Source organism: Leuciscus leuciscus (genome assembly GCF_965113295.1).
Source record: "Leuciscus leuciscus genome assembly, chromosome: 22".
Taxonomy (NCBI): Eukaryota; Metazoa; Chordata; class Actinopteri; order Cypriniformes; family Leuciscidae; genus Leuciscus; species Leuciscus leuciscus.
In genome coordinates, this window is record NC_138746.1 from 36,616,713 (window position 1) to 36,640,138 (window position 23,426).

Here is a 23,426-nt window from a genome sequence, read left to right on the forward strand (position 1 = left end):
AAAATACTAGACTTACCCGAAGAGGAACACTGCAGCTGAATTTGAACTTTAGTCAAGAGTGTCAGAGGTTTTGGGTTCTAATCCGCATTCGTAGGGTTTTTTTAATTTATTTTGTATTTAATTTTTTTCAAACCGATTATGCTCATCAGTGGTCGTATATCAAGCAGGGACACTTTGTGTGCATTTTATGTTGTGATTTCACCAGAACGAATAGATATGAGGCGCCGTCTAGGGCCTAAATCGAACTTCATTCACGGACACATAAAACGCTTGCATACACATATACTAAGTAGTCACACATACATGTATACTGCTGAATGCTCCAACTATATGAAATGCACAACGTCACATCTAAAGTCGCTCACGCATATACACACACACACGCAAACTCTACGCACACGAGACGCGCGGAACTCTCCGCGCACATACTCATCTGAGACGCGAGCACACACACACACACACACACACACACACACACACACACACAAACTCGCGCACATACTCATCTGAGACGTGAGCACGCACACACAAACTCTCCGCGCACATACTCATATAGACGGCGCCTCATAAATAGATCAATCTCTGCAACGTATTGAAGCGCGCGTCCGAGTGAAGAAAGTGCTGTGTGCGCGAGCCACAAGAGAAAATACTATATCCGCGCCACTGATCGCAGCGGCAACGAGCACTTTGATCACTTGATTTAAAAAACACAGTTCAGTGCTAAACCTTCCTCCACAGCACAGGATCTCACTTTCTTTCCATGTTTCCCTGTTAAAGCCCTTCACTGAAGTTGTCGTTTCTCCTCCCACAGACCCAGTTACTGGTGACGTGCCTCCTCCTCCCGTTCCTGTCGAAGAAGAGCCCATCTACCGAGTCCGCACCATCATGGACTCATGGCGACGAGGTCCACTTCTTGAATACCTGGTTGACTGGGAGGATTATGGCCCAGAGGAACGTTCGTGGGTACCTCGCGAAGACATCCTGGACCCAGCTCTCCTCACTCAGTTCCATGCCGACCATCCTGATCGCCCTGCCCCCAGGGGTCGTGGTAGACCTTGTCGCCATCTTCTTCCCTCTTCAGAGTCGTCAAGAGCCGCCTCGGGGGGGGGGTACTGTCAGGGTTCCTCCAGATTCACTCAAAAGTAGCCTAGTATGAGTGTTTACTCTAATATGGACTATCATATTTACTCAGACTACAATTCCCATCCTGCATCTACCTGGACTGATTACTTCATACACCTGCACTGCACTGATTACACACACACCTGCACCTCATTCACACACACATAAAAGCCACTTCCACACTCCACTTCTCTGCGAAGTATTGCATTGCCCCGGCGTACAATCTCTGAGCGTTTTCCCTGTGTTTGCTGAACTGTTACTGACCTTGGATTGTTTATACTGACTTCTGATTCTTCTGCTGCCTGTCTCGACCCGGATTGTTCATTGGACTGTGATTCCTGCCGCCTGCCTCGACCCTTGCCTGTTATCTGTTTCTGCTTTGAGATTATCTTCATTGTTCTGACTGCCCCTGATTTACCCTGCCTGTTGATTATTCTAATAAAGCTGCAAATGGATCTTACCGCGTCCTCCACTTCGTAACAGAATACTTCGCCACTTCAGATCCAGCAGCTGAGAAAAGACAGAGACCCACCATGGACCCACTAATCAGTCTCTTCCGCCTCAGTCAAGGTAACCGATCTATAGAGGAATATGTTGAACAATTTTGTGAGCTCTGCCATGGGGTAGACTTGGACGAGGCAGTCTTAAAGGATAGTTTCCGATATGGGCTTGAGGACATGTTAAATTATCTCATGCCTGACAACACCCCTCAATGGACTCTATGTCAATATATTGAATTCGCTCTGAGGTTAAGCAGATCATCCTCTTCTGTGTTCCCATGATCTTACCAAACCCGTTGAACCAGAATTCTGCTATACCTCCCCGTACTCTCGTTACGTCTTAGCAGAATTTCCAGAGCCCTGTCACTTCTCAGCAGATCTTCCAGAGCCCTGTCACTTCTCAGCAGATCTTCCAGAGCCTTGTCACTTCTCAGCAGATCTTCCAGAGCCCCGTCACTTCTCAGCAGATTTTCCAGAGCCCCGTCACGTCTCAGCAGATCGTCCAGAGCCCCGTCACGTCTCAGCAGACCGTCCAGAGCCTCGTTACGTCTTAGCAGAATTCCCAGAGCCCTCTACTGTTGAGGGGGCGTTTCCAGAGACTGTTCCCGTCACGCCAGCCATCAAGCTAGTCACCGGATCGGTCTATTATCGTCCAGGACTGGTATCCAGTGTGGCCGATTCCCCGCTGAGGTCAGTACGTGTTGCCATAAGGGCCATCGTGCAGGAGTCTCGTCCCGCTGAGACTATCCTGCATAAATCATGTTTCACCGAGACCTTCCTGCCTGAGTATCTTCCTGCCGAGCCTGCACTTCACGCCAGTCCAGAGCTGTGTTCACCGCTGGTCCTGCCCAGCACAAAGCCTTCACCGCTGGTCCTGCCCAGCACAAAGCCTTCACCGCTGGTCTTGCCCAGCACAAAGCCTTCACCGCTGGTCCTGCCGCCCAGCACAGAGCCCTCTTTGTCGCTGGTCCTGCCCAGCTCAGAGCCCTCTTCGCCACTGGTCCTGCCCAGCTCAGAGCCCTCTTCGCCGCTGGTCCTGCCCAGCTCCGAGCCCTCTTCGCCGCTGGTCCTGCCCAGCTCAGAGCCCTCTTCGCCGCTGGTCCTGTCCAGTTCAAAGCCCTCTTCGCCGCTGGTCCTGTCCAGTTCAAAGCCCTCTTCATCGCTGGTCCTAACCAGTTCAGAGTCCTCTTCGCCGCTGGTCCAACCCAGTTCAAAGCCCTCGCTGCCGCTAGTCCCGTCAAGCTCAGAGCGCACTGATCCTGATCCAGAGCCAGAGCTTCACGTCAGTCCTGCCGAGCCAGAGCCAGAGCTTCACGTCAGTCCTGCTGAGCCAGAGCCAGAGCTTCACGTCAGTCCTGCCGAGCCAGAGCCAGAGCTTCACGTCAGTCCTGCCGAGCCAGAGCTTCACGTCAGTCCTGCCGAGCCAGAGCCAGAGCTTCACGTCACGTCCGCCCGTCCAGAGTCTCGTCCCGCCGAGACTGAATCTGTTCCTGAGCCTGAGCCTGATACTGATCCTGAGCCTGAGCCTGAGCCTGAGCCTGAATCTGTTCCTCTTCCTCTTTCCACGTGTCTTCGGACAAGATGGCCGACTCCAGGCCTGTGTCTTCGGACAAGATGGCCGACTCCAGGCCTGTGTCTTCGGACAAGATGGCCGACTCCACGCCTGTGTCTTTGGACAAGATGGCCGACTCCACGCCTGTGTCTTCGGACAAGATGGCCGACTCCACGCCTGTGTCTTCGGACAAGATGGCCGACTCCACGCCTGTGTCTTCGGACAAGATGGTCTCCACCGAGCCAGTGTCTCAGGACAAGATGGTCTCCACCGAGCCAGTGTCTCAGGACAAGATGGTCTCCACCGAGCCAGTGTCTCAGGACAAGATGGTCTCCAACGAGCCAGTGTCTTCGGACAAGATGGCCGCCGCTGAGCCGGTGTCTGTCCCTGAGCCGGTGTCTGTTCCTGTTCCTGAACCAATGTCTGTTCCTGTGCCATGGTCACCTCCCTGGCCTCCCGAAGGGTCGTCGCCTCCCAAGTGGTCGTCTCCACCCTGGCCGCCCGAGGGGTCTTCACCGCCGTGGCTGCCCGAAGGGTCTTCGCCCTGGTCGCCTGCACAGCCTGCTCCGCCCTGGTCGCCTGCACAGCCTGCTCCGCCCTGGTCGCCTGCACAGCCTGCTCCGCCCTGGTCGCCTGCACAGCCTGCTCCGCTCTGGCCTTCCGTATTACCGCAGTCTCAAGGTCCTCTTCCGCTCCACGGACCTGGCCCTCCATCCCGCCCCCGGATCCGCCTCCGGGCCACCTCCCACCTGGACAGTTTTTGAGCGTCTGGAAGCCGCTCTTTGGGGAGGGGCTATGTAACAGTCACCAGCTGGAGTGCCCTTGAGAGCCACCAGAGGGCACTCCATACCGGACTATCATATTTACTCAGACTACAATTCCCATCCTGCATCTACCTGGACTGATTACTTCATACACCTGCACTGCACTGATTACACACACACCTGCACCTCATTCACACACACATAAAAGCCACTTCCACACTCCACTTCTCTGCGAAGTATTGCATTGCCCCGGCGTACAATCTCTGAGCGTTTTCCCTGTGTTTGCTGAACTGTTACTGACCTTGGATTGTTTATACTGACTTCTGATTCTTCTGCTGCCTGTCTCGACCCGGATTGTTCATTGGACTGTGATTCCTGCCGCCTGAAGATTATCTTCATTGTTCTGACTGCCCCTGATTTACCCTGCCTGTTGATTATTCTAATAAAGCTGCAAATGGATCTTACCGCGTCCTCCACTTCGTAACAGTAATATGGTAACAATAATGTTTCATAATTTGGAGCGGCTCAATCGCTTCTGTAAATGTTCTCTGCACGCGCTGTGAGTTTGAGTCACTCGCGCTGCGTTTGAAAAGCAAAACGCGCCAAACATTAGGCTTATGTTTTTACTCCAATCTCATTTCAACGAATGGAAGCATTAGAAATAACATTTGATAATATATATTTTTCTCTAGTGTAGTTGTTACTTAAGGGTTTATTTTTAACTATTTATAGGCCGCATGCTATAGGCTATTGTTATTATTATTTTATGCTGCCCTACACGTATATGCATAAGGCACAACGAACCTGGTGATCATTATATATATACAGTGTTGGGTAAATTACTTCAAAAAAGTAATTAATTACTAATTACTAATTACATCATCAATATTGTATTTAAAATACTTTTCTAATTACTCTGTCTGAAAAGTAATTTAATAACTCACCAAGTAATTAAACAAATTACTTCTTAAAATCCCTATAAACCTTGACCGGATATATAGACAGTAGAAATTAAACTCTTTTAATAATTAAATATGAGTCAAACATGGAATAGTTTATCCTTTTAAAGCATTCTAGCTTTATTAAACATTTCAGTAACAAATGTAACCTTTAGTTAAACAGCACTCCTCTGCTACATATCTGAATAACAAAAAAGCTTAACTTAAGAGAAGTTAAATGACATGTATCAAGCTGTAAACATGAAACTTGCTTTCAAAACAACGAGTACCATATTGTATTTCATACATAATGTAGCCTATGTAGTCATGTGTTTCAACAAAATGAACTCATTTCTAATTCACTGTAACCTTTAGTTAACGGTCAGAATTCCTCTGAAATATATCTGAATAACAAAAAATATAATTACTATTATAATTAATCAAGCTGTAAATAGTTCATATTTCAAAGCAATGAGCAACATATTTCATGCATACTGTATGCGGTCAAATGTTTTTCAACAAAAACTAATTTCTACTGCTCAGTGCTCAGCTGACTGTGCTGCCTCCTTTTTGAAAAAGTTGTTGTATCTCATTAATGTAAGTCTCTCAAAACGTGTGCTTGACAGTCGGTTTCTCCTGGGGGTGAGCACAAGATTGCCCAGGCTGAAAAGCCTTTCCACTGGTGCGCTTGATGGTGTGGCTGTGTTGTACCTCAGTGAAATGGCCTTAATCCTGGGATACTGTCTAAGAACACCCAGGTCAGACCCTGCAGATTTCAAATATTCCATGACCTCTGTTTCAGCAGAGTAGGTACAATCCTCCTCCTCAAATGAAAAAAAGTCATCAGTGGAGTCAGCATGCTTGTTGTGATGTTGATCATTATGCTGTTGGTCTTCAAGAGGCAACCCACGGCACTCTGTAGTAAGCATTGCCCTAACAGTGTCTTTTTTCTCTTCTTCTCTGATCCAGCGTAACTTAAATTTGGGCAAAGTGACTGCAGCCAGGAGAGCTTTTTTATTGTCCATCATAGAGGAAAAGCGTATCTTGATAGCCTATGAGGAAAAAAAAAATACATCAGACACTTCACATTATACAAGAGTATGACAGATAATATAAAAATGGATTTAAGCCATGGGTAAACCAAAAATCTAGCAATTTGTATAAATATCAGATTTCCTGAACAATGACATCAGGGAGAGATGCTGTCATCCTTAGCTCATCCCGCAGTGCCAGCGTCCTGGACATTAGAATCTCGAGAGTTGGAAGAAGGGTTCTAAAATAGCAGTTATCTACTCCTTGCAATATGTCTAGCGGTACAGTGAGTGGCTTCAACACAATACAATATTCCTTTAGGAACGGATACTCCCGATCATTGAAGCATTTTATTCCAAACTGAGCGCAAACAGCATTTAACTCAGCAACTGGAATGTCAGTGATCCTGGACAGGGCATCGTGAAATGAATTCCATCATGTTGAAGTAGGCACTATGAGTTTTTTCTTGAAAAAATGATCTACTAACTCTGAAGCCACAGAAGAACGGTTCGCTTTTGTCCACAGTGCAGAACACTTTGAAATAGCACTTCTGTAGATGACTTTGGACTCATTTGCTGTTAGTCATTTCTCAACATCATGAAAAATTAAGTTCAGTGTGTGTGATGCACACCTTAAGTGTGGAGGGAGAGAAAACTGTCCATCAGAGTCTGTGGAGAGAGTCTGCGCAACATCAGTAAATGTCACCTCTTCATCTTCCTCTGACTCCTCATCAGAATCTGATTGCTCGAACATTCTAAATGCTTTGACAAAATTGGACCCGTTGTCCGTCACAGTTGCTGTCACTTTAGAGTTAAGTCCATAAGCTGAATGGACTTGTTCGATTTCATTGGATCGAATGAAAATGAGAATCGTGCACACGATTCAACAGCCACTCTCTCTCTTTGCTTCACACTTCCAGGTAGCTTTTATCCGGTTCCCCACGGCAATTACTGCAACGAGATCCAGGTGTACGTCATTACGCACTTGACCTACTGACGTGCCACCCGTCTCCCGACTCTCTCTCCTGTCACAGACGTCGCTGAACCACGCCCCCCTCGCCACACTATAGTTTCTCTTTTTTTTACAGGAACCATATGAGTCTCTGTACATGACCATGGTAAAATGAAAAATCAAACACCTTGGAAATGACAGGTATGTACTTTGTTTCATGAATAGCACAAAGTAATGTGACTGTTCAAGTCTCTGTCTTTAGATCTGTGTGTTCAATAATGTGCTTTTTTTGTCCTTTGTTGTGTATCTTTGGATTATGTTGTATTGTAAATAAATCCAAACAATCAAAAAGCCATTCTTTTTTAAATCTCTCCTCATTCTTTGTGCAAGGTTTCTCATAATGATAGGGCCTGATAGCACCTGATAGGGCTATTATGGGAGGGTCTTTGTCTTTCTCAGGTATGAAACACATCAATATTCATGATGATTCACGCCTCCTCGCATAAAGCTTTCTTACACAAAACATCTTACAAATTTTAAATCAATATATTGTTTTATCTGAATGAGTAGGCAATTTTATGTGGGCAAGACTTGAGACTAAAGAAACGCAATAGGTTTTGTTCTGGGTTTTGAGAATTGTTTAAATCTCACAATTCTGACTTTATTTCTCACAATTGCATGTTTACATCTCACATTTATAAAAAAACTAAAATAAAAAAAAGTCAGAATCGTGAGATAAAAAGTCACAATTGTCTTTTGTGTTTTTTATTCCGTGGCAGAAACAAGCTTTTTTGGGACAGGATGAGAAACAGAGCAAGAAAATTAGAGGAAAAAGAATGAGACAATACGATAGAAATGACAGTCGAAGAGAAGGTACAGCTAATATAGTATTACTGTATAAATATATTTTTGTAAATGCAACAGTTAGTATCAGTCATTACTTGTCGGATAAGATTAGAGATAGTATGTTATGTTCAGGGAGCTACTAGAAAGTTATTCCATAATTCTTTAATCCTTTATTTCTCCAGTGAGCAAACCTGAGGAAGAAAAAGAAACAATAAAGATAAAGAATAAAGACAAATATTGATTTGATGATGATGATGATGTTTATGTTCAGACTATCAGGTCACTGTTGAATATGCACTTCAATTCACTTCACAGATAAATATCTAGTGGAGGTTGAGAAGAGAGACCCCTGATCCTTTGAGTGTACAGTAGTGTCTAGAAGAGCTAGATAAATGCTTCATTCAGTTTATTCATTCATTCATTAAATAACCTGATTTTTTTAAAGGTGGTTTAAACCCGTTTATTTTTTATTTATTTTTTTAAGATTAGTAGTTTAAATAAAAGTAAAAAAAAAAAAAAAAAATCTATTTCTTCAATAAGTCAAATGTCAACGGTGCTGTATTACCATTGTGCATGAAATGTACTATATATATACCTACCATTATGAAATATGACCACATACAACATGGATAAATGCAGAATTTCAGACACAGGGCAAAGATGGCAACACTGTATATGTTTTTACTCAAACATATCACACAAACACATATCTGAACATATTTATTTCAGCCCATTACAACAACAAAAATTGCGGCCACAATTCAATTGAAATATTTTTCATTGTCTTGTTTTCTTTTAAAAAAAAGAGATTACTTTGTATTGAAAGATAATGTTGACTTAGTCATTTTAAGCCCTTCAAGAGAGCAAAAATGTTACTCACTGTTACTCACACATGTACATGTTCTCAATGTATACATAATAGGAAGAATATTTAAACTATTCATAAACATGGGTGTTGCACAGATTCTGGTGTCATTTAATGTTTGATAAGGAAGTGCTTAACACAAGAACCCTAACTATTACATTCATAGACGGAATTTACATTTGTGCTTCATGCAAGAGTGTAAGTGATCATTTCTCTTCTGGGAACAGATTTAAGTATTCTGATGAAGGTTCACATATTTTCAGTGTCAAAATGTATTTTGCTGACACTCTAAACCATTGATAAAACATTGCATATATAAGTGGATTCACACACGAATTCATGCATAACATCCATAACATTACATTAATTATAAGAGTGTCATTTTCGTCATGCCCAAAAGAAAGAGTAACTATATAGTACGGTGTCCAAAAAAGAAGATAAAACAGTACTACAATCCCTAAGGTTCTTGCAGCCTTTTTTTCTGATTTGGCCTTTTTTTCTGTGACTGAATTTAAATGCTTAGCTTGCCGTTTTGCTACAAAGCAGATTTTCACATATAAAGGAATAATTATACAACAAGGAGCCGCTAAACAAACAAAAACATCTATTAGAAGATTTTCCAATGTAACAACAAGTATGCATTCTCCAATACATGTGTGGTTCGTCTCTGGATACAGTAAAAACTCATACAACAGATAAAACGAATAAAAGAAGGCGAATAACCAGTTTACAACAATAGAAACAACAGCTTTGTTATTATTGACTCTTATTGGATATCGCAAAGGGTCATTCACAGCAATGTATCGATCCACAGAAATAATAATCATATTACCAAGAGATGCATCGACAACAACATAAAGAATAAGAAGGAATATTGAGCAAAATCTTTCTCCAAAGTACCAGCATGGCTCAATCAGTTTCATTCCCTGCACTGGCATGAGAATCAGTCCTGCGATCAGATCAGCCACTGCCAGAGAGAAGATCAGCACATTGGTGGGAGTGTGGAGCTGCTTGAAGTGCGAGATGGAGATGATCACCAACAGGTTCAGAAACACGGTGAACACCGATGTTACAGCGATGAAAATGTACACAATAATGTGCTCTGCTTCAGGTTGGATACTTCTGGTACAAGACAAATTGTTGTTTGGAAAGCAGTATTGGATTGTTTGATTGTCCATGTTTGTCACTCCCCAGTTCAGATTCTGTGTGAGGATGCTTGTCAGTTTTGCCCCCTGGTCCTTGTCACTGACATGACTCAGTTTTATACGTTCAGAAAGCACAGCGACCACCCCTTTCAACAATACAACCTCTCAAATCCACCCACTAGTTAAATATGCATAGACCTGATCAATCTGATCTATACAATATAGTGGATTAGCAAATCTAATAAAGCTAGTTTACTCTTACATTCTGCCTATGTAAGAGAGCATCTGTTCTAACAAACAGCAGGCAAGTGCACTACTTTAAGAGCAAGAAGTCCAATCCATCGCCTTCCATTCCACTCAAAATTATATCCATGTTAACATACAATAAAAATGAAAGATTGAATCTGGATATTTTCACATTTCCAGTATAGGGCTACCACCAATTTATGTCCCTGGAAATAATCTCAAGGAGCTTTGAAATATTATTAGACTGTTATGCAAAGGAAAAATAGAATAACTAAAATATGACCACAATTTGTCCTCTTAAACTATGATCTGTCCTTTGACAGCTTTGGTTATACTATGCTTAGATTAAGTCAGGGGTGTACAATGCTGCTCCTGGAGGGCCACTGTCCTACAAAGTTTAGCTCCAACTTGCCTCAACCCTCCTGCCTAGTAGTTTCTAATTTGCCTAGTAAGACCTTGATTAGCAGGTGTGTTTATGTGGGGTTGGAGCTAAACTTTGCAGGACTGGAGACCCCTGGATTAAGAGAAAATGGACTGACCAAGGCAGAGCCGGAGGGGTGAGGAGGCCAAGATAAAGCCAGGGGAACGACATCTTTTGGCGAAGATTGCGAACTGGAAGCCCCAGGCAGATCCGAGTTGCTAGGTGATGCCAATGAGGGAGGATCCGAAGGGCTTAAAGGAGCCAGCAAAGACAAGGCTCGAGAACTGGATGGCATAAGCAGAGGAGGTGGGAGTGGGAGGCTGGGTGGGAGCAAGTTTGGAAATAATCTCTTCATATTCCTTAATCCCACAAGAGTTCAAGTTCATCAAGTCCACAGCAGCGCCCGGAGTATGGACAGGGCTCCACTCCATGCCTTCATATTCTGTTAATATTCCCACTGGAACGGATACAGGAATCGGCTCACACACCAGCTCAGACTGAATTGGCTCAGGTGACAGACATGGCTGCAGGAATTGACTCTGTAGTGGGCATCGGCTCAGGCTCTTGGTCCGTGGCGGGCATCAGCTCCGGGTCTGTGGTGGGCTGCGGTTCCAGATCCGTTATGGGCATAGGCTTAATGCAGATGATATTATGATGGAGGGAGTGGAGTGGAAGGGCTGCAGCGGAGTTACTCCGTCGTCCTCCACCTCGCCGACAGTACAATTCCCTAATATTATGTCATGCTGGAGGTGATAACAAGGAGGTGCAGGTGAACATAATTAACACCCTGGGGTCAGCGGTCGCACCGGCAATACCAGCTCGCGTTTTTTCTTATCAGTGCAAAAGAGACTCAAAATACTCTGTTGATTTTGATCTTACATATAGGTGTTATATATTATTAAAAACTGTTAAATATCTTTTTTTATTTGTGTACACTCATAATAAAAACAAAATGTTGTGTTTTTCGTAAAATAAAGAAAATAAACATGATGCGTGTTCTGCCGTCTCTCTCAATGTGAAGTTCATTCTGAAATGCGACAGAAAATGAACTGTATCTCTTTGTCACACAGACTTGAGACGTATGTCTTTACAAGCTTGGAGTCTCTATTTTTTTAATTATGTAAATTATATAAAAAACAAATATTCTCTGTTTAAGTAATCGGTATGAAAGCAATGGCATGTACAGTTTCTTCAGTCTGTGCTCATTAACTCTAATGTGACCACACCCACGCGCACACGAGCGATTGACATGCAAATACCTGTAAACGCCCTCATCACCTTTAAACAAAGAATCAGAGACTTCAGTCCTCCTCTGCTTTTCATCGAGTTTGGAAGACACGTTGTGCTTGTGCTGTCCTGTCCTGTTTACCTTGGATTTACCTCAGAAAAATTTGAAGAACGCGATTTGAAGATGAAAAAGATTTTTAAGGTAAGACATGTCCTCTCATAATAGTAAGCATGTTATTGTTATATAAACTTTACATTGTAGCAACTAGTCAAACTGGTGCCAGACTAAAATGTACGTTATGAAATGAGATTGGAGTAAAAACATGAAGCCTATTGCCAAATTTATATACATGTACACAAGGATGTTTTTATGTTCGATAATAAAACACAGCATGATATTAAAGTTGTCAGGGTTCCACCAGATTCACTCAATCCTCCCACTCGTTCACTCACTCCTACCACTCGCTCATCATCTCCGGAGTACTAATCATCATCACCTGAACGCCAGCCTCTAATTCCGCAAACACCCGCTGCTTCGTCAACTGCCTCTGCGAGTCCCATGGCCCGACCAGCGACATTCTCCGGAGAGGCGGAGGACTGCAGCGGTTTTTTGCTTCAGGAATGACTATAATTTCAAATGCAGGCACATCAATTCTCCAATGATTCAGCCCGAGTGACTTTTGTTATCTCCCTGCTGTCCAGCCGAGCTCTCCAGTGGGCTCAATCCCTTTGGAACTCGAATGCTCAAGTGGTTAAATCTCTGTCAAGCTTCATTCAACATTTCAAGGAAGTTTTCGGCCAGACAGTTTCAGATCTCACCATTCACGATCAACTCTACATCCTTCGTCAAGGAAATTCTTCAGTGAGTACATACGCTCTTCAGTTTCGCACCCTGGCGGCATCTGGTGGCTGAAATGAGACCGCCCTGATTTTCTGCTTTTCGACATGGTCTCAGTCCTAATATCCATCAGCTGGTGGTCGTATATGACGATTCCATGGGAATCGAGAGCCTCATTCAGAAAACCATTTGAGTATCTCAGCGCTTGTCTGCCTGTGATATCCCTGCAACCGCTGTAAGTCCTCCGCCCTCGGCTCCATCTGTCGCTCCTCCAGCACCCGAGCCTATGCAGATCGACTGCACTCATCTTTCTCCTACAGAGCGTCAGTGCCGAATTCAACTCAACCTCTGTCTTTATTGTGGGGGTGATAAACATCTCATCAGCAACTGCCCAGTTCGACCTGAGTGCCTGGCGGTACGCTCCATTCAAATTCCTCCTGAGATTGAAACCTTGAATCGCACTACTGTTCATTTGTTAACCTCTCGTGTCTGTGTCTCAGCGCAAGCTCTCCTCAACTCCGGCTCAGCGGGGAACTTCATTTCAACTCAGCTCCTTCAAAAATTGAACGTCCGTAAGCGCCGGAGTCATCAAGATCTCAGAGTCCAAACCATCCAGGGAAAACCACTGGGCCGAGGTCGAATTCGCCATTTCACCCCCACACTGATGCTCCGCATAGGCTGCTTACACTCAGAGAACATCTCTTTCATGGTGCTGGAGGAGTCCACTGCTAAGCTCATCCTGGGACGCCCTTGGATGGTACAACATCAACCCACCATCGACTGGAAATCCGGGGAGGTCCTTCGCTGGGGGGAGAACTGTTCTCATGCCTGTCTAGCGTTCCTGTCCGGTTAAGAAGATCCAGAGAATTCCCTCTTCAAGATTCTCATTTGCTCCACTTCCATTGAGAGTCCAGAAGTCCAGCACCAGGTGGAGATTCCTGTAGAGTACAGGACGTTCCAGGATGTGTTCAGCAAGCAGTTGGCGACCAAGCTACCACCTCACCGGCCATGGGACTGCCCCATCGACCTGCTACCTGGAGCCACTCTACCTAAAGGTCCATCTACGTCCCCTGCCGCTTCCAGCTTCTTTTTCGTGGCTAAGAAGGACGTAGGCTTGAGGCCATGCATAGACTATCGACATCTCAACTCTCAAACTGTGAAGTTTAGTTATCCCCTTCCTCTGGTCCCAGCAGCCCTGGAGCAGCTGCGTGGGGCCCGTATCTTTTCCAAGTTGGATCTACGCAGTGCGTATAACTTGATTCGTATTCGTCGGGATGATGAATGGAAGACGGCATTCGTCACGCCCTCAGGTCACTATGAGTATAGGGTCATGCCCTTCGGATTCTCCAATACTCCAGCAGTCTTCCAGGGTTACATGAATGAAATCTTCTGGGAATATCTCAACAGATTCGTGGTTGTCTATGTAGACAACATTCTCATCTACTCCTCTTCTCTCTCAGAGCATAAGTGCCACGTCCCTCTAGTTTTGGAGAAACTGAGAGCTCATAAGTTGTACCTGAAACTGGAGAAATGTGAGTTTCACACCACCACTGTGCAATTCCTGGGCTACATCATAGACAAACATGGAGTCCAGAGGGACCAGAGGAAGGTGGAAACTATCCGGAACTGGCCCCTGCCCTCAACTGTGAAGGCTCTTCAGCGATTCCTCGGGTTCGCCAACTTTGATAGAATATTCATTAATAACTACAGTCTCATCAGTGCTCCTCTGACCTAATTTCAAAAGGGCCGGCCCAAGTCTCTGTCCTCATCTCCTGAAGCCATCTTAGCCTTTCAACGTCTCAAAGAAGCCTTCCTGACCGTTCCAATCTTGGTCCATCCTAACCCTGATCTGCCTTTTGTTGTCGAGGTTTTGATGCGTCCTCAACAGGGGTTGGAGCGGTCCTCTCCCAGCAGCAGGGTGATCCTCCCAAACTCCATCCATGCGCCTTTTTCTCTAAGAAGCTATCCCCGGCGGAGCGGAACTATGATATCGGGAATCGGGAACTGCTCGCCATCAAGCTCGCATTAGAGGAATGGAGGCATTGGCTGGAGGGAGCCATGAGAGGAAAAAGAATGAGACAATATGATAGAAATGACAGTCGAAGAGAAGGTACAGCTAATATAGTATTATTGTATAAATATATTTTTGTAAATGCAAATGTTAGTATCAGTCATTACTTGTCGGATAAGATTAGAGATAGTACGTTTATCAGGGAGCCACTAGAAAGTTATTCCATAATTCTTTAATCCTTTATTTCTCCAGTGAGCAAACCAGAGGAAGAAAAAGAAACAATAAAGATAAAGAATAAAGACAAATATTGATTTGATGATGATGTTTATGTTCAGACTATCAGGTCACTGTTGAATATGCACTTCAATTCACTTCACAGATAAATATCTAGTGGAGGTTGAGAAGAGAGACCCCTGATCCTTTGAGTGTACAGTAGTGTCTAGAAGAGCTAGATAAATGCTTCATTCAGTTTATTCATTCATTCATTAAACAACCTGATTTTTTTAGAGGTGGATTAAACCCGTTTTTTTTTTAGATTAGTAGTTTAAATAAAAGTTTTTTTTTTTTTTAATCTATATCTTTAATAAGTCAAATGTAAATGGTGCTGTATTACCATTGTGCATGACATTTACTATATATATACATAAACCTACCATTATGAAATATGACCACATACAACATGGACAAATGCAGAAATTCAGACACAGGGCAAAGATGGCAACACTGTATATGTTTTTACTCAAACATATCACACAAACACATATCTGAACATATTTATTTCAGCCCATTACAACAACAAAAATTGCGGCCACAATTCAATTGAAATATTTTTCATTGTCTTGTTTTCTTTAAAAAAAAAAAGATTACTTTGTATTTAAAGATAATGTTGACTTAGTCATTTTAAGCCCTTCAAGAGAGCAAAAATGTTACTCACTGTTACACATGTACACGTTCTCAATGTATACATAATAGGCAGAATATTTAAACTATTTACAAACATAGGTGTTGCACAGATTCTGGTGTCATTTAATGTTTGACATGGAAGTGCTTAACACAAGAACCCTAACTATTACATTCATAGACAGATGGAATTTACATTTGTGCTTCATGCAAGAGTGTAAGTGATCATTTCTCTTCTGGGAACAGATTTAAGTATTCTGATGAAGGTTCACATATTTTCAGTGTCAAAATGTATTTTGCTGACACTCTAAACCATTGATAAAACATTGCATATATAAGTGGATTCACACACGAATTCATGCATAACATCCATAACATTACATTAATTATAAGAGTGTCATTTTCGTCATGCCCAAAAGAGAGAGTAACTATATAGTACGGTGTCCAAAAAAGAAGATAAACCAGTACTACAATCCCTAAGGTTCTTGCAGCCTTTTTTTCTGATTTTGACTTTTTTTCTGTGACTGAATTTAAATGCTTAGCTTGCCGTTTTGCTACAAAGCAGATTTTGACATATAAAGGAATAATTATACAACAAGGAGCCACTAAACAAACAAAAACATCTATTAGAAGATTTTCCAATGTAACAACATGTATGCATTCTCCAATACATGTGTGGTTCCTCTCTGGATACAGTAAAAACTCATACAACAGATAAAACGAATAAAAGAAGGAGAATAACCAGTTTACAACAATAGAAACAACAGCTCTGTTATTATTGACTCTTATTGGATATCGCAAAGGGTCATTCACAGCAATGTATCGATCCACAGAAATAATAATCATATTACCAAGAGATGCTGTGACAACCACATACAGAATAAGAAGGAATATTGTGCAAAATCTTTCTCCAAAGTACCAGCATGGCTCAATCAGTTTCATTCCCTGCACTGGCATGAGAATCAGTCCTGCGATCAGATCAGCCACTGCCAGAGAGAAGATCAGCACATTGGTGGGAGTGTGGAGCTGCTTGAAGTGCGAAATGGAGATGATCACCAACAGGTTCAGAAACACGGTGAACACTGATGTTACAGCGATGAAAATGTACAAAATAATGTACTCTGCTTCAGGTCGGATACTTCTGGTACAAGACAAATTGTTGTTTGGAAAGCAGTATTGGATTGTTTGATTGTCCATGTTTGTCACTCCCCAGTTCAGATTCTGTGTGAGGATGCTTGTCAGTTTAGCCCCCTGGTCCTTGTCACTGACATGACTCAGTTTTATACATTCAGAAAGCACAGCGACCACCCCTTTCAACAATACAACCTCTCAAATCCACCCACTAGTTAAATATGCATAGACCTGATCAATCTGATCTATACAATATAGTGGATTAGCGAATCTAATAAAGCTAGTTTACTCTTACATTCTGCCTATGTAAGACAGCATCTGTTCTAACAAACAGCAGGCAAGTGCACTACTGTAAGAGCAAGAAGTCCAATCCATCGCCTTCCATTCCACTCAAAATTATATCCATGTTAATATACAATAAAAATGAAAGATTGAATCTGGATATTTTCACATTTCCAGTATAGGGCTACCACCAATTTATGTCCCTGGAAATAATCTCAGGAGCTTTGAAATATTATTAGACTGTTATGCAAAGGCAAAATAGAATAACTCATTTAGTCAAAATTGAATTATGACCACAATTTGTCCTCATAAACTATGATCTGTCCTTTGACAGCTTTGGTTAAACTATGCTTAGATTAAGTCAGGGGTGTACAATGTAGGGGTGACCCCGAATAGTCGAAGATTCGATGCTTCGATAGGAGGAGCCTGATTCGACTACCGATCTCACAGTGGAATCTTCGCAGAGGTGTTATGAAACGAGGATCATGCCACTTTGGCTATATGAGGGCGCTCAATGTCTGATTTCACATAGAACTAGCTTTTATGTCAATACGTTAATATTCAGCCTATTATGATAATGCTGTAGGCCTATATAAAAATGTGCAAAGAAAGAAGCTTTTAATAAATATTTTTTAACGTGCGTGAATAAATCCAAACACCCCGTGACAGATTTAAGTTTCACTTTCAATCCGTGAGCGACAGAGGAGCGTCTTCACGGCAAGGATTTAAATCTTTAACAATGTCTGGGATAAGAAAATCTAAAGTGTGGATGTACACCATCAGAAAGGATATTGTCACAGTTCTGTTCTGTCTGAGTGTTTTTGTCACTGGTCACATGTTTTCCTTTGTTCTGTTTCCCCGCCACTCCTTGGTTTCCATGGTTACCCTCATTAGTTAATTTGTATCACCTGGTTTCTCGTTAGTCTTGTCAGCTGTGTCTTGTTTCCCTGATCTGTTCTCCCTTGTATTTAAGCCCTGAGTGTTTCAGTCTTCACTTGTCGGTCAATGTTTTATGTTAGGCTTTCTTTGCCTGAGCACACGCTCCCTGTTCCTTGTTTTTGTGAGATTGTGAATTAAAACCTTGGATTACTTCATCTGCGAGTTTGCCTCCTACTTCATCTACCCTGCAGCCTGACAGATTGACCGACCAAGGAAATGGATGAACGCCTCAAATTCATCCTCGTGGCTCAGGAGAACCACGATTTATCAAGTTTCTCCAGGAAGTTTGTGGAACTCGCCCTCAAAAGCACTTTGGAGGACAAAACCCTCAGCGTGCTGTTCCGGGTCGGGGTCACTCTCCATCAACATCTCAACCTCCCAGACACCACCGGACTGAGTTGGAGAGAGACTGTGTTCCGGTGTCTGGTGAGTGTTGCGTCCCGGTCCGGAACGCCACCGTCTCCAGCCATCTCTGCCACGCTATCCATCCTCATCCATAGTCCAGCCGAGCCTGCACTTCACGCCAGTCCAGCCGAGCCTGCACTTAACGCCAGTCCAGCCGAGCCCGCACTTCACGCTAGATCTGCCGAGACCAAGGCAGTATGCGCCATGCCCGCCGAGCCTGAGACTGAGAGCGTCATGCCCGCCGAGCCTGAGACTGAGAACGTCATGCCCGCTGAGACTGAATGCATTAAGTCCTCTTCACCGCTGGTCCCGTCCAGCCCAGAGCCTTCTTCGCCGCTGGTCCCGTCCAGCCCAGAGCCTTCTTCGCCGCTGGTCCCGTCCAGCTCAGAGCCCTCGTCGCCGCTGGTCCCGTCCAGCTCAGAGCCCTCTTCGCCGCTGGTCCCGTCCAGCTCAGAGCCCTCTTCGCCGCTGGTTCCGCCCAGCTCAGAGCCCTCTTCGCCGCTGGTCCCGTCCAGCTCAGAGCCCTCTTCGCCGCTGGTCCCGTCCAGCTCAGAGCCCTCTTCGCCGCTGGTTCCGTCCAGCTCAGAGCCCTCTTCGCCGCTGGTCCTGCCCAGCACCAAGCCCTCACCGCTGGTCCTGCCCAGCACCAAGCCCTCACCGCTGGTTCTGCCCAGCACAAAGCCCTCACCGCTGGATCTGCCCAGCACCGAGCCCTCATCGCTGCCCAGCACCGAGCCCTCATCGCTGCCCAGCACCGAGCCCTCATCGCTGCCCAGCACCGAGCCCTCTTCACGGTCCCCATCAGCCCGGTCAGAGACTGTTTTTAATCATCCCTCTCTGGTACCCGGGACTTTCCCCAAATATTTTTTTTGGGGGGGGCAAAGGGCTCCGTCCTGGCCACTCGAGGGGCCACGGTCACCCGAAGGGTCCTCTCCGCCGTGGCCACCCGAAGGGTCCTCACCGCCGTGGCCACCCGAAGGGTCCTCTCCGCCGTGGCCACCCGAAGGGTCTTCTCCGCCGTGGCCACCCGAAGGGTCTTCTCCGCCGTGGCCACCCGAAGGGTCTTCTCCGCCTTGGCCACCCGAAGGGTCCGCACCGCCATTGGCCGCCCGAGGGGTCCGCACCGCCATGGCCGCCCGAGGGGTCCGCGCCGCCATGGCCGCCCGAGGGGTCCGCACCGCCATGGCCGCCCGAGGGGTCCGCACCGCCATGGCCGCCCGAGGGGTTCGCACCGCCATGGCCGCCCGAGGGGTCCGCACCGCCATGGCCGCCCGAGGGGTCCGCACCGCCATGGCCGCCCGAGGGGTCCGCACCGCCATGGCCGCCAGAGGGGTCCGCACCGCCATGGCCGCCAGAGGGGTCTCCGCCGTGTCCACGCCCTCAGTCTGCTCCGCCCTGGAGGCTTCCTGCCATGTCTCCCCCGTCAGCCTCCAGGGCGCACACCCTCCCACCCCTTTGGTCTTTCTACGGCGCGAGGACGCGCCTACCGGGAGGGGGGAGTTATGTCACAGTTCTGTTCTGTCTGAGTGTTTTTGTCACTGGTCACATGTTTTCCTTTGTTCTGTTTCCCCGCCACTCCTTGGTTTCCATGGTTACCCTCATTAGTTAATTTGTATCACCTGGTTTCTCGTTAGTCTTGTCAGCTGTGTCTTGTTTCCCTGATCTGTTCTCCCTTGTATTTAAGCCCTGAGTGTTTCAGTCTTCACTTGTCGGTCAATGTTTTATGTTAGGCTTTCTTTGCCTGAGCACACGCTCCCTGTTTCTTGTTTTTGTGAGATTGTGAATTAAAACCTTGGATTACTTCATCTGCGAGTTTGCCTCCTACTTCATCTACCCTGCAGCCTGACAGATATTCTCCAAGGCTGGATTTAGCATCAGGAAAACCATGATCGCACTTCTGCCGGCCAACGTTAACATGTTTCACGCATAGACTGGGTTTCACGTTAGAATGTATTTTATCCGCGCGCACAATTTGAAAAGACTCCAACGGACAGACAGAGTGAAAGACTTTCAGGATTTGTTCTCTCGATCAGGTACAAGTGATTTCAAAACTTTTCAGCCGGTTCTAATTTTATTTTTGGATGCTGTGAACATTTTTAGCTAAAAAGACTGCCTCTCCAGTTTAGCATTTATTGTTGTTTCTGCAGTTAAAAAGACAAAGTTGAAAATTCTGGCTACTATCGTTATTTTAATCATTTCTTTATTTTTATTTTATTTATTAATCTGTCAGGGTTATCTAATCTTTTGTGGCTTGTGTTTTGAATATATGTTCCCCTGCACTTTAGGCATTTTGCACACATTTGCTCCTCATCCTGTGACTTGATTCTGATTTATTTCGTTTTGTATTTTTATTTATTAGAAAGGTATATTCTGTTCTAATTTAATTTAGTAAATGAATTGTTTATTTTTTCGGTGCATCGATGTTGTGCTGTAGGCTGGCCTGCTCGCACAGGTAATTTAGCCGATTTAATTTGATTTGCATGTGAAATGCAAATCTGCAGTGTGGCCTTTCTGGAGTTATTTATGTTATTTCTTAGTTTTATTGATCAAAAATGTTTTTATACATTTTCTTCTATATCTTTGTGTGATTTTCTGTACATCGCGGCTTTGAAACGTTAAAGCCCCGCCCCCAGCCCCACCCCCATACACATGATTCGACTATTAGTCGACTATAGGCAAGACATGACGATTCTGATTCGACTATGAAAATCCATAGTCGGGGACAGCCCTACTACAATGCTGCTCCTGGAGGGCCACTGTCCTACAAAGTTTAGCTCCAACTTGCCTCAACCCACCTGCCTAGTAGTTTCTAATTTGCCTAGTAAGACCTTGATTAGCAGGTGTGTTTATGTGGGGTTGGAGCTAAACTTTGCAGGACTGGAGACCCCTGGATTAAGAGAAAATGGACTGACCAAGGCAGAGCCGGAGGGGTGAGGAGGCCAAGTTGGAGTCGACTGGTCGATGGGCCAAGGAGGAGTGACGGGCTCAGAGGATTGAGATAAAGCCAGGGGAACGACATCTTTTGGCGAAGCTTGCGAACTGGAAGCCCCAGGCAGATCCGAGTTGCTAGGTGATGCCAATGAGGGAGGATCCGAAGGGCTTAAAGGAGCCAGCAAAGACAAGGCTTGAGAACTGGATGGCATAAGCAGAGGAGGTGGGAGTGGGAGTGGGAGGCTGGGTGGGTGGGAGCAAGTTTGGAAATAATCTCTTCATATTCCTTAATCCCACAAGAGTTCAAGTTCATTATATCCACAGCAGCGCCCGGAGTATGGACAGGGCTCCACTCCATGCCTTCATATTCTGTTAATATTCCCACTGGAACGGATACAGGAATTGGCTGACACACCTGCTCAGACTGCTCAGACTGAATTGGCTCAGGTGACAGACATGGCTACAGGAATTGACTCTGTAGTGGGCATCGGCTCAGGCTCTTGGTCCGTGGCGGGCATCAGCTCCTGGTCTGTGGTGGGCTGCGGTTCCAGATCCGTTGTGGGCATAGGCTTACTGCAGATGATATTATGATGGAGGGAGTGGAGTGGAATGGCTGCAGCGGAGTTACTCCGTCGTCCTCCACCTCGCCGACAGTACAATGCCCTAATATTATGTCATGCTGGAGGTGATAACAAGGAGGTGCAGGTGAACATAATTAACACCCTGGGGTCAGCGGTCGCGCCGGCAATACCGGCTCGCTTTTTTTCTTATCAGTGCAAAAGAGACTCAAAATACTCTGTTGATTTTAATCTTACCAATAGGTGTTATATATTATTCAAAACTGTTAAAATGTCTTCTTTTATTTGTGTACACTCATAATAAAAACAAAATGTTGTGTTTTTCGTAAAAAATAAAGAAAATAAACATGATGCGTGTTCTGCCGTCTTTCTCAATGTGAAGTTCATTCTGAAATGCGACAGAAAATGAACTGTAACTCAGTGAATGTTTGTCACACAGACTTGAGACATATGTCTTTACAAAGCTTGGAGTCTCTATTTTTTTATTATGTAAATTATATCAAAAACAAATATTCTCTGTTTAAGGAATCGGTATGAAAGCAATGACATTTTCAGTTTCTTCAGTCTGTGCTCATTAACTCTAATGTGACCACACCCACGCGCACACAAGCGAATGAAATGCAAATAGTCCACGTGAAGGAACGCAGACCTGTAAACGCCCTCATCACCTCTAAACAAAGAATCAGAGACTTCAGTCCTCCTCTGCTTTTCATCGAGTTTGGAAGACACGTTGTGTTTGTGCTGTCCTGTCCTGTTTACCTTGGATTTACCTTAGAAAAATTAGAAGAACGCGATTTGAAGATGAGAAAGATTTTTAAGGTAAGACATGTCCTCTCATAATAGTAAGCATGTTATTGTTATATAAACTTTGTAGCAACTAGTCAAACTGGTGCCAGACTAAAATGTACGTTATGAAATGAGATTGGAGTAAAAACATGAAGCCTATTGCTAAATTTATATACATGTACACAAGGATGTTTTTATGTTCGATAATAAAACACAGCATGATATTAAAGTTGTCAAGGTTCCACCAGATTCACTCACTCCTCCCACTCGTTCACTCACTCCTTCCACTCGCTCATCATCTCCGGAGTACTAATCACCATCACCTGTCTCTCATCATTACACCACACTTTATATTCAGCTCCTCTTCTCACACTCATTGTCTGGTCTCGTCTCTACAAGACACACAGACTCTCTTACGCTACTTACCCGTTACTCACCTGAGATTCATCCGCCTTCCGTCTACATCCGAAGCTCCGTCTGCCTTCTTCAGTCTTCAGTCCTTCTCCTGAGATCTTCCAGCCGCCATCTGAAACAGAGACTCTGATTATTCTTCAGTTAAGTTCCTGTCTGATTATCATCTGCCTGCATACTCACCATATCTCCATCTTTTTCAGTGTTTCTGTTAATAAAGCTACGTTTCACTTACCACCTGTCTGACTCCTGTTCCATCCGTGACAGAAGACCAGACCAAGGATGCAGAATCCAGCGGAGCCCGTGGAGAATTCACCACGCGATCCTTTCGCAGAGCTTGTTCAGGCTGTTCGTCAGTCTATACTTCCATCTCCACCGGCTAACCCATCCACTGTAACCGAAGACGTCCTTCACTTCGCACGCCAGCCTCTACTTCCGCAAACACCTGCTGCTTCGTCAACTGCCTCTGTGAGTCCCATGGCCCGACCAGCGACATTCTCCGGAGAGGCGGAGGACTGCAGCGTTTTTTTGCTTCAGGTATGACTATAATTTCAAATGCAGGCACATCAATTCTCCAATGATTCAGCCCGAGTGGCTTTTGTTAT

General features: G+C 44.7%; 3 protein-coding genes across 3 annotated transcripts; 1 reads left to right on the top strand and 2 right to left on the bottom strand.

Annotated features, from left to right (window-relative positions):
* Nucleotides 1–1,210: 1,210 nt before the first annotated feature.
* On the top strand, nt 1,211–3,975 carry LOC309486884 (uncharacterized protein; the record flags this gene model as incomplete). Its single annotated transcript, XM_082154351.1, has 3 exons — nt 1,211–1,692; nt 1,880–3,188; nt 3,849–3,975. The coding sequence occupies exons 1-3, from the start codon at nt 1,656–1,658 to the stop codon at nt 3,973–3,975; spliced, it is 1,473 nt and encodes a 490-aa protein (XP_082010477.1). The 5' UTR covers nt 1,211–1,655.
* Nucleotides 3,976–8,776: 4,801 nt separating this feature from the next.
* LOC309486885 (trace amine-associated receptor 13c-like) lies at nt 8,777–12,187 on the bottom strand (the record flags this gene model as incomplete). The annotated part of the gene is made up of 2 exons (XM_082154352.1): nt 8,777–9,815; nt 12,069–12,187. 2 exons carry the CDS (start codon nt 12,185–12,187, stop codon nt 8,777–8,779), a joined length of 1,158 nt encoding a protein of 385 aa, XP_082010478.1.
* A 3,396-nt stretch (nt 12,188–15,583) lies between these two features.
* On the bottom strand, nt 15,584–16,895 carry LOC309486886 (trace amine-associated receptor 6-like; the record flags this gene model as incomplete). The annotated part of the gene is made up of 2 exons (XM_082154353.1): nt 15,584–16,622; nt 16,840–16,895. 2 exons carry the CDS (start codon nt 16,893–16,895, stop codon nt 15,584–15,586), a joined length of 1,095 nt encoding a protein of 364 aa, XP_082010479.1.
* Between the last annotated feature and the right edge of the window lie 6,531 nt (nt 16,896–23,426).